Below are 14,538 nucleotides of genomic sequence, written 5' to 3'. Positions count from 1 at the left end.
AGATGTCCATGTCATCCCCCTGGACTTTTTTTGTTGTGTTTTTGCTCCCCATGTGCTCCGTGACCCAGTTTCTGTCTCCCGTTGATTGTGTTGATTTGATTCCAGGTGTGTTTCGTTTTTCCCTGATTGTCATGTGTTTAAAAGCCCTGTCGGTTTAGTTCATGTTTGTTGGGTGTACTTGTTCAGTTCGTGTGTTTCCTGCGATTCCCAGTGTTGGATGTACCCTGTTTAAGGACTTCATTAAAGATTGTTTTGTGTATTCCACGTCTCCTCGTTCCTCCCCGCACAGATCGTGACAGTCCAGGACCTCCAGCAGAAATATAGTGCTGTATTTTTGATGTTGTGGGCCTATATTTCATTGTACACATGGGGTACTTTTTATGCCTGTGTTCACCAAAGTGAGTGTTGAGTGTTTGCTGCTAAAAAGCTAATTTTTTAGTTTCATCTGACCATAGAAGCCAGTTCCATTCGAAGTTCCAGTCATGTCTGATAACTGAATATGCTGGAGTTTGTTTTTGGATGAGCTAGGAGAATTTTTCTTGAAACCCTCCCAAACAACATGTAGTGATGTAGGTGCTGTTTGACAATTTTTTTTATTTTAAGGTTTTCTGACCCCCGAGACTCAAACTATTTTCTGCAATTCTCCAGCTGTGGTCCTTGGAGAGTCTTTAGCCACTCAAACTCTCCTTCTCACCGTGCATTAGGACGATATAGACATTCATAACATTTTATGTTGATTGGAAATTCTTAATCATTGCCCTGATGGTGTAAATGGGAATTTTCATTTCTTTTCTTAAAGCCACTTCACTAATTTGTGAAGCTCAATTATCTTTTGCTGCACATCAGAAATATATTCTTTGGTTTTTCTCATTGTGATGGATGATTAAGGGAATTTGGGCTTTGTTTTTCCCTCCTATTTATATTTCTGTGAAACAGGAAGCCATGGCTGGATAATTACATGTTCATAATCACCCTGGAGTGCTCAAAATTGTGAATATGAATGGGAATATACTTCAGAGATATTTTACTCATAAGAATTTCTAGGGGTGCCAATAATTGTGTCCAACGTGTATTTGAGAAAAACATTTATTTCATAATGATATTTCCCCTCATTTTAAATTCTTGTTATCCAATGAAAGGTTAGATTTTTGTGATGGTTTTTTTAATAAAAGATCAAAAGGATTAACAATGCAGATTAATTTTCACAGCCTTCTTTGATCGTATTTACCAAAGGTGCCGATATTTTGGCCATGACTGTATAAAAACACCAGCGCCACATTTTGAAACGTGCAGTGCCCATGTCTATTCAACGAATTAGCTACAGTATCTCACAGAAGTGAGTACACCCCTCACATTTTTGTAAATATTTTATTATATCTTTTCATGTGACAACACTGAAGAAATGACACTTTGCTATTATGTAAAGTAGTGAGTGTACAGCTTGTATAACAGTGTAAATTTGCTGTCCCCTCAAAATAACTCAACACACAGCCATTAATGTCTAAACCGCTGGCCACAAAAGTGAGTATACCCCTAAGTGAAAATGTCCAAATTGGGCCCAAAGTGTCAATATTTTGTGTGGCCACCAAGGTTATTTTCGTAAACACAAACTGAAACTAAGACTAAAACTATTGATCAAAAAACATTTTCGTAAACTGAAATAAAATGTAAATTTCTAAATAAATGAAAAACTAAAACTAAACGAAACTAACAACAGTAACTGAAAAACTAACGAAAATAAAATAATAATTAGCAAAAATAAATAATCGTGTTCGTTATTTAATAAGCTCTCATTCTGTGCCAGAAAATCGGACCTGTGGTGGTTTAGGGAAATAGATGGCGCTTCATGCACGTGAGCTGTGTCCTAAGCGGCTATTTCACAGAGAATGCATTTTTGCATTTAAAAAACAAGACGCGGGCTATGAAATAGGAAATAACTATAAAATATGAAATGGGAAATAATAATAATGCACACTTTACAGCGCACGAACGTTTAAAAGCGAGCTTGACGTGAGAGAACAACATGAGTACAACATGTGAGTTAACAGACACAGAATAAAATTTTTTGGATGAGCTGACTTTAGTGAATAGTCATTTTGTCACGCTTTGCGATTACTATGGTAACGTTCGCCTCTAGTCCATGACACGAGCATCACCTTGACTGTATAAAACGCATCCGAAATGAAAGAAAGCGATAGCCGCGCTGTGTTTTTGTGTAAAAGGGGCTTTAGAACTGGGATTGATTGCGTTGCTCATCTGAAGCGCGTGCGCGCTGGAGCGGCTCGTCAAAGTAAAGTGCAAACACCATTTAAATCACCATATCGCATTCATTTTTGAGTAGTATGAAGTTTCAAAGCATTTTAGATTGTTTCTTCTTATTGTGTACGTTCATAGAGGGAGACGGGACATACGGTAGTGTGCACCGGTGGCTCATATGTGCAAAAAATGCATTGAAAACACAGATGGACAAAAATAAAGTTTACAGAGTTTCAATGACGATTGCAAAGAACAAGCCTGCTTCCCAATGTACACACTGTCCATGCTAAATTCTATGTGATATTAGTCATTTTTAACACTATTTAGGGCAGATAGGGTGGATAGTATGCACATTGGGACGCAGGGCATGTTTCCTCAAACCCCAGTGCAGTCGGCACTCATGCAGCCCCAGACTATGACACTCTCACCACCATGCTTGACTGTAGGCAAGACACGCTTGTCTTTGTACTCCTCACCTGGTTGCCATCACACAAGCTTGACACCATCTGAACCAAATAAGTTTATCTTGGTCTCATCAGACCACAGGACATGGTTCCAGTAATCCATGTCCTTATTCTGCTTGTCTTCAGCAAACTGTTTGCTGGCTTTCTTGTGCATCATCTTTAGAAGAGGCTTCCTTCTGGGACAACAGCCAAGCAGACCAATTTGATGCAGTGTGCGGCGTATGGTCTGAGCACTGACAGGCTGACCCCCCACCCCTTCAACCTCTGCAGCAATGCTGGCAGCACTCATACGTCTATTTCCCAAACACAACCTCTGGATATGACGCTGAGCACGTGCGCTCAACTTCTTTGGTCGACCATGGCGAGGCCTGTTCTGAATGGAACCTGTCCTGTTAAACCACTGTATGGTCTTGGCCACCGTGGTGCAGCTCAGTTTCAGGGTCTTGGCTTATAGCCTACGCCATCTTTATGTAAAGCAACAATTCTTTTTTTCAGATCCTCAGAGAGTTCTTTGCCATGAGGTGCCATGTTGAACTTCCAGTGACCAGTATGAAAGAGTGAGAGCGATTAATACCAAATTTAACACACTTGCTCCCCATTCACATCTGAGACCTTGTAACACTAACGAGTCACATGGCACCGGGCAGAGAAAATGGCTAATTGGGCTCAATTTGGACATTTTCACTTAGGGGTGTAGGTGTACTCACTTTTGTGGCCAGCGGTTTAGACATTTAATGGCTGTGTGTTGAGTTATTTTGCAGGGACAGCAAATTTACACTGTTATACAAGCTGTACACTCACTACTTTACTTAGTAGCAAAGTGTCATTTCTTCAGTGTTGTCACATGAAAAGATATAATAAAATATTTACAAAAATGTGAGGGGTTTACTCACTTCTGTGAGATACTGTGTATATATATATAAGCCTTTTGGAAAATCCATTTGTGGCGGTCAGTTTTGATATAGCGATGGGCCGCCACAACTCAGTGTATGGGGAACCCTGGACACTGCTACAAATGGCCACATCTAAGTGATAACATTAAAAAAAACCCAAAAAAACCTCACATTACACCGCGGTTAAGTGTCGCCCGATTATGTCAAATGCTCACTGGATGTCATGACAACAATGTCAAGCAGGAAAAGTGTGAATATCTCGTCTTCTTCGCTTTCATTTTGGACAATCTCCAAAAAGACATAAAAAAACTAAACAAATTATTTACAAGTTTAACATGAGTTTATCAAAGTAGGAAATCCACACTTTTAATTCCTTACACAAAATTAGTGCTGTTGAAATATGAAATGGAGGCGGGTCCAGATTGAATTCCCTCTGGGTCCGGAACTGGTGTTTTGCCGAAATCTGCACCCCTGCCAGATTATGCATCCCCTCGTTGAAATCTCTACCTGTTTGCCCAATCCCAACCCCACCCCTAATCCTAAACCCTCCCCCACACCTACTCCTAAACCTACCAATACTAGGGGATGCATAATCTGGCAGGGTGCAGAATTCGGCACGACACAGGACCGGAGTCTGGTTTCCACTAACAGTAAGCAGCACAACTAGAATAATTTCTGAAGGATCATGTGACGCTGAAGACTAGAGTAATGGCTGCTGAAAATTAAGTTTTGCCATCACAGTAATACATTTAATTTTAAACCATATTCAAATGGAAAACAATTATTTTAAATTCTAATAATATTTCACAATATTATTGCTTTTACTGTATGTCTTGTCAAATAAATGCAGCCTTGGTGAGCATAAGAGACTTTCAAAAACATCAAAAATCTTTCTTTCAAAAATGAAAAATGACCCCAAACTTTTGAACGATAAAGTATATACAACCCATACTGTATATACAAGCATTATTACAGTTTGTATAATGTAAATTTCCAAATTTTAACCATGAAACTATAAAGTTCAATGGAACGTGAATTTACATTCGACTAAATAAGTAATAGAGAGAAGGGCTTTGGCTCCTCATTTCAGAAGACCACAGGGGTGAGCATATACAGTACGTCTGACTATTACCAGCCTCCGGCAAATCATTGATGCTGGTTTGATTGGATGTGGTTTTGATAACTGGCTAATTGCTGAATTCTCTTTGGATTAGAGTTTGCACCAGTGTAGTTCGAGCTCAATTAATGCTGCCTTTTATCTTATGTTAATACAGTGGTTTCGAGTTTTATACCGACAACTCACTGAGCTTTAATTAGGAGCTTAGATAATGCAGTACATTTCAGTTCAACATGATGTGACCTCAATTGATAAATGTATATTGCGTACTTGTAAACATCTGAAAATGCAGATGACAAATGGAAAAGTGAAGGACAGAAGGACAGTAGAGGAGAGAATAAAATATCCGGTTTCACGTGGTGACTGTAAGCCATTAAAAGGTTTGAGGGGTTATGTAACCTTATTAGTTTAACACATAGACTTACCTCTTATTAAAACCCAAAGTTGTGCTTTTAAAGTGGTGCTTTTATTCTCAATTTTCCCCTTTTAATCCCAAACCCATCTGAGGGGCTGTTTAATCTTGGAGCTAAGGCAGCGGAGGAGTCAGCCGTGGGTCGTGGTAATCCTGCCTGAATATCTCTTTTTCAAGGGGCAGGACTTCTTGCGGGCCACGCGCACAGAGACTGAGGGATCTCTATTTGATAAAGGCTGTCTGCTTTATATAATCTCTATATGGAGGAGGACTTAGCATGCAGCCATCACGTGAGGGTTTCAAGCTCAACCTGCAAACCTGAGGACAATACCAAACATGAATTAAGCAAATAAAGGACAGGCAGGGACATAGCAACACATGAGCGTACACAAGTACATCCCGTCCCTTCAGAGTTTGGACGATGCTCATGATCCATGGAGTATGCTGTGATGTATTTGGCAGTTACTAATAAACAGTGTTGTGGGAGTGATATTTTGTTTTGTATTCAGAGACTGAACTGTTTCATAGCAGATATTTGTGATGTTGGGTTAAATTGAGGAGATCACAATAGGGGCTCTCTGATGCAGATGGCTTTTATGTTCACTGTTTTTTTGAACAATTTTATGCTATCAGCTCTTTGAAACTAGTCGTTATCTTCTTAAAAAACTCTAAAAGCTGTTTTTTGATGCTTGTTGTTTTGGCACACAGTATTCACCCCTCAGGCCTCCTCTTCTCTCTTTCCTACAGAATCTGATGTCCATGGCTGTGTGCTGCTTAACACGTCTCGAAGGGTGAGACTTTTTATTACATCCACATACCAAACAGATCTTATAAGATGCATAGTCGCTGTCTGAAGTTATATGCACACCTGTGACTACACATTAATTGAATTCTGTATTGACACACTAAGTCTACATACAGTGGACCCCAAGATATGAGACCTCTTTTTTAAAATCTGGTATTTTTGATTTAAATATGCAAATAAGTTAAATAATTTAAAACAAAGCTTATGATATAAATGGTTAAAAAAATATACTGGATAACACGATCATCAGGTTTCATCTAACATTGTAGCATTCTGAATTCTGCATTCTACAATTAATTTAACTTCTTTTTACTCAAATTATTATTAGTTATTCAACTATTCACTCAAATTGTTATGCTGACAATTTAATTTGTAATGAAAAATGTTGTAAAAAATTAGACCATAATCCAAAATAGAAATATTTTCAGCACAGTATCAGATACATACAAACTGTATTTCTAACAAACCTAACAACACTGTAATACACAGTTTCCAATGACTTGTTCACGAGTTTGGGATCACGGAAAATGGAAAATATGGAAATATCAGGACATTTTTATTAGTTTACTTTATATGTTTTATTTGATTTTCTATTTGTTTTTCTATCTGTCCAATTTGAGTGAACCAGTCTTTCAAGTTCTTTTAGTGATTCGGTCAAAGTGAATCAAAATTATTATTGAAAAATAAATAATTTATACTTTTTTAATATAAATATGTTAAACAACAAATATATTATTTAATAATTATATATAAATAAAAAAATATAAATATATATTTTAAATACTTCATAAATTTAAATACAATCATACATCATGGAAAATTTAAAAAATGATTGTTTAAAATATATCAGCTTAATATATGAATAAAAAAAAATTTTGTACAGTAAGTTGTTTACTATATAGATTTTTTTATTTATTTTTTTTAGCATTGCTTACATGTACCTCTGTGTGTTCCCTCAGTACGTGAAGCTGATGAACTTCGAGGAGGAAGTGCGAGCTCACAGGGATCTGGATGGGTTTCTGGAGAGGGCCAGTATTCTGCTGCACGAGGACGAGGCCTCTCTAGACGACGTGTTAAAGACAATGCTCCGCCACGTCTCGCAGGACCCTCACACCGCTGAGCCCAGCTGCAACTTTGAGGAGATCATGAGCTCCCTCTTCACAGACGCAGGGTCACAGGAAGTCAATGGTGAGTGTGTTTGTTTTTATTTGTGTGTTATTTCATGAAAAGCTTATGAAAGGTTGCTCAATACCTCAGAGAGCTGATTTGACTGACACCTCAAAGGATATAAGCACAGCAGTTTGACGTTAGTCAACGTTATTTTAATTTAAAATGCTTTATAAACTATAATACAGATTTTACATAAAAAAGGGACAGAAGAATGAGTAACAGAGGGAACTGTGCAGAGACAGACAGAAAAAAGAGCTTCAACAATAATTAAGTCCATTTCCATCCCTGCTGACCCCATAGCTTTGAAACTCAGTCTAGGATGTGTCAGAGAGAGGACTTGCTCTGAATGACCCCATAAAGGGAAGTCAGGTGATAATAACACTCTTCTGTCCAGTCATTCACACATTAGACTCACTGGAATTGTCAAACCTTCCCAGAGGACACGCAAGCCTTTATGACAGTGATGAAGTCAAAGAAAATAGAGATGAATCACAAAAGTTAAGGAAGGAGCAGCTGAAAGGAAACTGCAATAAATATGAAATATAAATGAGTACAAAATGTATAATTCAAGATTGAGTACATAAGATATTTGAGTCAATAGTTAAGATACAAGAACCAAATTAGAATTCTTACAAATTATTTGAACTTTATTAGTTGAGTTAATGCTGGAATACACTACATCACTTTTGTACAGATTTTTGGTGCTATTTGCAGAAAGTCTGCAGATTTTGGTCAGTCAGAGCTGACGGATTTCACAGAAAACCACATAATGTATAATGGGGACAGACTCAGATTTTGTAGCTTCAGATGAAAGGTGTGTGCACACCAAAAGTGAATTTAATTAATTGCACGAGTAGATTACATACAAAGTCAATGCATAGATGCGAACAGGCATGAATTTGCACCGGGTGATGCGAACAAATTTGCATAAACACGTTGTTGTGCAAGCCAGTCAGCGAAGAGCTTATTGACACGTCCGGTTGTAGGAGAGCATTACACAGTGAGTAATCTCGTGTGATAACGCGATGCGAAGATTCGCTTCGCTTTTGGTGTGCACACACCATAAGAGTCCATCCAGTTGTAGGATGTCAAATATGATATTTTGTGTCGTTTCTAGCAAGGAAGTGCATGTTTTTGCATGAATTTGTTGTGTTTGGGACAACTTGAAAAGTCTAATATTGTGTGGTCTTCAGTCATTTAGTGTATGATGCCCGGGTTTTTCTCTGTAACCATTTACAAAATTGGCAAGTGTATAATGCCTAGTTTTTTCAAATCGTTTCAGGTTTCAAAATTCGTGTAGTGTATTCCAGACTACACAATAATTTATGAATTTTATCAATGTTTTTTGTGTGCACAATTTGTGCTTACATGTACTGTATGTATTTTTTTATTTTTTTTATTTAATTAATTTATTTAGATTTAAAGTGCCCTTATTGTGCCTTTTTGAATATTACCTTTCATGCAGTGTGTCATGTAGCTGTATATGAACATAAACTATCTGCAAAGTTGTGAAGCCGACAGTGCATGATAAATAAAGTTATTGTGTATCAAAAAAAAGAGTCGGCACGCAGTCGCCTAAACGAGTCGTCAGGAATTCGAATCTTATTCTGTTACGGCTGTACGTCACGAAGTGATTATTACCACAAACTTGTAAACACTTGACACTTACCACTTACCACTGAGAAACATCCTGCTCCAGTCATGCTTGCGAATCAGTCTCTTGTCGATCAGCCACTTCAACAGTTTCATCATCAGACTCCGGCTCGAATTGGTAAGGTACAATCGATACCATCTTTTCATTCCGTTATGGAAATAGGCGTTTCGTAGACCAATCACAAAGGACTGCGCCATCTGACCAATCACAGCAGTGAGGGCTCATGGAAAGGAGGGGTTTAGAGAGACTGATTCTTTGAACTGCTTCGCACAAGTCGTTTACGAATAATTTAGAAATTAGGTAAAATTACATCTATTTTTTGAGTGTTTTTTGACGTTGCATGCATGTAAACCTATTTTAGGAGACTCATAAAACAATATGAGCAACCTTAAAAATGGCATAATAGGGGCACTTTAATGAAATGCTGTTTAATTTTATTGTATTGCATTATTGTTATGAAGCAAGAAAATGTATTTTAAAGACTGACCAGCATGGTCAAATGTGAGGCTGGTAGTGCTTGCTGTTGCTTACTGCACATTACTGCAGCTATCATTAGATCTATTCTACTGGGTCATTTTATTCACTGGCCCCTGGACACCCAGCATTTTCTAAAAATGGTCCCCAAGCTACGTAATTCAAGTATCCCTGCTTTATGAGCTCAGCTGGTCTCCGTATCACTAACTCCTTCTCTCTCAGGAAGACGGACAGATTCTTCTGAACATAAGAAACCTCTGGCATACTCTCAGCTAGAGGTGATGCTGCACCACCAGAGATTCAGATTAGAAACTGATTTTTCAGTTCATGCTCCTTTTTTAAATGATTAAGGTGACTGTATAGTGAGAGTGTTTTTGTCTCATCTCCTGATTTATACATATTTGAAACCCCTAGCATTGAAATTAAGCACCTAATTAGGACTTCCTGCCAAAAACACTTACGAGAGACAAGGGTAAAGGAAACATTTCACTGAGAGAGACACAGATTGGCCTATTATATGTTGTAATGTTGTACACCACTAAACTCACCGATATTTTCTATCCTGATGATTCAATTCGTACTTGTTGCTCACAGATTCATTCAGAGTCTTTCCAAACGATTTCTTGAATCAAAATTCACTACAATAAATGAAATATTTATGACAACACAACATATATAATCACACTATCAGGCTGCATGAATGTGTCATTTCCTTCTGAGATTTTTACAAGCTGGCAGCACGCTTTTTCTGGATTTGTATTGATCGTTTCCGGCTCACCAGTAATCTCTGTGTTCTTATCATCGATGCCAAATTCACACTGAATACTCACAGAATATCATTGGGCAGCAATTAAGCCTAGTCCTGGACTTCACTGTGCTATCACTCCAGTCCGGTCTAACACGGCACCTAATCTGTGCCCGGACTCTGTCGGATCGCGTGAATGGTGAGATGTGAATTATCATTAGTTGACTTGTTTTTTTGTTTTTTTTGCAAGTCTAGGGATGATACATTCCCTCTTGTCTCTGTTGCTAGGATACATAGCTCACATGTGAGCGAGAATCATATTAATGATATGAGCCTGGGAACATGCAAATTAACTGATGTGTGATTGGATTATGAAATGTGAATGTCATGAATATGATAATGTATGATCATTTGGTTGAGAATCCATGAATGGGATCTAATTGTGAGCGCATTGATTGTATGTGCACGCGGCAGGTCTTTAACACACAGAAACGCAACCCAAAGTCTATCAGTCTGAAGATCAAATTAGAATGAAATGGGAATAAAGATCTCATTCAGCTAAGATGCAAGCACAATGAAAGATGGAGAAAAATCATATTTCATCAGCGTAGAGAGACCTGAGCATCTGCCTGACAACCCAGCCCCAATTAGTGAGAGAGGGAGGTTCGGTCGGTGTGTCTGTGTGGGTGGTGGGTTATCTGAATTTGTGTCTGAGAGATGTTTCACTCTTTTTGCTTGCTTTTAGGGTTCACAACATGTGTTTCTGTGCTCAACCTAACTTTAACTCTTTCCTCTCCAAGCTGAACTCAGTGTGTGTGTGTGTGTTTGTGTTTGCCTGCGTGTGTGCGTCTGCGTGTCTCCAATTCTCTCGCACAGACAGGTCGGCGAATTTCATTTTCTATGACAACGGTAAGAACGATATGATCAGACGTGGGATATTACCCACAATTCATATGTGTTTTCTCCCTGAGTGCTGATGTTTCCAGTGGATGTGATTGACACGTACCATTAGTCCGACAGACATGCGAGTCTCTGTTTTCTTATTCAGATCCATCGATTTGCTGCATTTTCCAGTTGATGCAGTGACAATCCAATTTGAAATCAGTATCCACACATTTGAAATGACAAGATTCGGTGTTGTTTTAAAAGAGTCGGTGGTGAATGCTGAGTGATTCCCTTCCCCGTGGTGGTGCTTTAGATTGGGCTGTATCATTGCCTCTCTCTCTCTCTCATTCCTGCCTCATTGCCGTTCGGCTGATTGGCTGTGCATGGATTCCGCTGTTGTGATTGAAAAAGTCCACTGTCATTCTGATGTCTTTTTCTACTTAATATTTATGCAGCACACACACACACACACACACACACAAGGAGCGAACAGACTTTTTAATATCTTGAGGAAAAGTCTTTAGTGTGTGTGAATAAAAGCATCTCATTTCATCCTGATGTCCAGGCCTCTGGCAGTTATCAGAAGGGGTGAGGTGGGGTTGGCCTAGATGATTGCCTGAATGTTAATGTGTGTATTTTAGGGCTGGACAATATAGCTGAAAACATTATATCTGGGTATTTTCAGCTATTTGACAAAATGCAGTATACATATCTATACTTTTTTTTTCAAATAGCTAAAAACTATTTGAAAATAACCAAGACATAATTTCCATATATTACTAACTAAATCATCCAAAAATAATATTATTTATTCATTCTTATTTCCATGATCCAATATAACAATGTATACAATGTATAATTGTATAATTTTTGAAAGAATATTATATATATATCGACTATAATTTAAATGATAATAAGATTATTATAATATAATATAATATTTTTACTAAACATTTTAATCAAGTAAAATGCCACAAATCTATTAATATTTTTCACAAATGGTTGACAGTTTTATTTTAGTATCACTGAGACTATTATAGTTATACTATTATACTATCATTGAACTATTACAGTGTTTTTTTTTATATGCCTGTATACTGTTTATTCATTTTTATTTTAGTTTTAGTACATCATCAATTATTACAGTACATGAAGTTACACTAAATGAAAATGAGAAATGTTGCTTTGGCAACTAGCTGAAATAAAATAATTCTTTTGTATTTTATTTTATTTCAAGTTGTTTTAGTTAACTATAATAACCCTGATTGTTGAATCAGAGGTTAAACTGCCATTTTGAACTGATTAACGGAAATGAATCACACTTCCTAATTCTAGCTGTTTTTTTTGCTACAGAGGTTTAAATTAGAGACAGTATCACATTATCTTATCAACCTACTCACATTTTAACATACAAGTTGCGACACAATGAGCAAGCGTGAAACTGTCCTACTGGCACAGTCTTATAAACGTAATAGCCAAAAATCATTTAAACATCCCAGAATTAGTTATGTTTCCATCAGCAACAAAATAATATACAGTATTGTAAATATTCAATATATCATCCAGCTGTAGTGTTTGTGAAGGTGTGCATTTTTGCCTTAGTGTACTTGCTTTTATGGCCCAAAAGAATAGTGGCAAGAGGTCTGGTCTTTCCTTCATGAACACACCAAGTACACAATTATCTCAGCTGTTTGTCCTCCTGCCAATTCAACGGTCTTCATATTGCCCTGTATTGCTCCATTGATACGTTTCCCTCTCTTTTCCCCTCCTTCTCATTCTTTCTCTCTTCCTGTCTATTTCTCGATGGTGCTGAGTGTGTTGTCATGGTGATACCCATCTGTCCACGGTGTGAGTGTGTGATGTCTTATTGATGAGACAGTGTGACTGTGTGCCAGAGACATCCATCCTGCCTGCTAAACAGCACACACGCACACACACACACACACACACACACACACACACACACACACACACACACACACGTTCGTTTTTGTGAAAAGTGGGGACATCCCATAGGCGTAATGTTTTTTATACTGTAGGAAACTTTGTGCTATTTCAGATTATCAATACACTCCATTCTGTGTGATTTATAAGCGTATTGAAAAGTGGGGACATGGGGTAATGTCCTGAAAAGTCACCTTCTCCTTGTAATACCTATGTCATACCCTTGTCATTATACAATATGTCCTGATTTGTCACAAAAACACGCACACACACACACACACACATTGTTTTTGCTGGTCATGCTGAACAATTCACACTTGTCACCTCTGCCGGACTGAGGACGTATACACACATACATGCTTTCACACTGCTTGTTGTTAATATGCTGGACAGCTCACACCTACACAAGACAGAGGGCAGGGAACGCACGCACACACACACACACACACACACACACACTGATTGATTAATTTGAATTAAACATTTGGTGGTGTTCTTGGAAAGGTCTTCATTGTCACTCACGCTGGCTGCAGTGATGTGTATTGTCCTCTGGTAAGCTTCTGCTTCTGTTCTACCTTGATATGCATTAGCCTTTTCATGGAGATGAGTGGACTTCGATTTAATTACCGGCCCTTCCATCAATTCACATCCTCTTGTTTGTTTTTGGTGTGTCACAATGTACAGTGAAAGTCAGTTGACTTAATCTTGGTGTCAAACTCATGATGTGCAGTACTTTTGAAGTGGCATCCAGATTGAAGTTAACTTGAATTGTTTAGTTTCTGTCTTCATGCATGGTCATCCATTGTCCGTATTGCATGGCTGCTCACGACTGACCCCTTGCCTTCTCTCCTCACAGTGCATCTATTGTCAGAGACGCTGCAGTGTGTGACGGCCACAGCCACGGGGATCCAGTACCAGCAGTCTTGGCTTTGTATCCTGTGAGTTACCTGAACCTATCTTACCTGAAATGCTGACCTTTTAGAGGTTCTAGAACAGGGGTGTCTGAAGAAATTGCACAAGACAGTCCACAAAATTATTATAACTAAGACTGGCAAATTAAATTACATATTTAATAAAAACAATTTTAAAAGTCCAGTTCAAAATTTTGGGGTCAGTAACATTTGTTTTAAAGAAATCTATATATTTATTCAGCAAGAATAAATTACACTGATTAAAATTCCCAGTACATACATGTATAGTGTTACAATAGATTTCTATTTAAAATAAATGCTTTTCTTTTGAACCTTTCTTGAAATACTGTATTAATGGCTGCTGAAAATTCAGCTTTGCCATCACAGGAATAGATTATATTTTTAAAATATATTAAAATAGATAAAGTTATTTTTATATTTCACATTATTAATATTTTACTGTGTTTTTATCAAATAAATGCCGCATTGGTAAGCATTTCAAACGTTTTTCAAAAACATGATAAAATATTTCCAATACTAAACCTTTGAAGGATAGTGTACTGTATATAAACATTTAAATATTTAACAATAATAAACAAACAAACAAACAAACAAACAAACAAATACATTTAATTGTTATATCCAAATAATATGTAAACTATGTGTTAAGTGATTAGCAATTAAATTAAAATGTTTTTGTAAAAAATGAATATATGCAAATATTATTGGGTATCATTAATTCAGCATATAATTAATTAGATTTTACTTTATATCAATTGACAGCCCTAGTTTTAAAAAACTCATATTT

General features: G+C 37.4%; 1 protein-coding gene across 5 annotated transcripts in view; it reads left to right on the top strand.

Annotated features, from left to right (window-relative positions):
• Positions 1 to 14,538, top strand: part of slc4a11 (solute carrier family 4 member 11) — a 66,462-nt gene that overhangs the window by 25,114 nt on the left and 26,810 nt on the right. For all 5 annotated transcript variants that reach the window (XM_058795225.1, XM_058795223.1, XM_058795226.1 and 2 more), the window contains 3 exons: positions 5,890 to 5,933; positions 6,907 to 7,135; positions 13,676 to 13,757. In XM_058795225.1, coding sequence (XP_058651208.1) covers positions 5,890 to 5,933; positions 6,907 to 7,135; positions 13,676 to 13,757 — 355 coding nt within the window. The remainder of the gene's footprint in view (positions 1 to 5,889; positions 5,934 to 6,906; positions 7,136 to 13,675; positions 13,758 to 14,538) is intronic.

Source organism: Onychostoma macrolepis, chromosome 13 (genome assembly GCF_012432095.1).
Source record: "Onychostoma macrolepis isolate SWU-2019 chromosome 13, ASM1243209v1, whole genome shotgun sequence".
Taxonomy (NCBI): Eukaryota; Metazoa; Chordata; class Actinopteri; order Cypriniformes; family Cyprinidae; genus Onychostoma; species Onychostoma macrolepis.
This window is presented reverse-complemented; position numbering and strand designations above follow the sequence as displayed.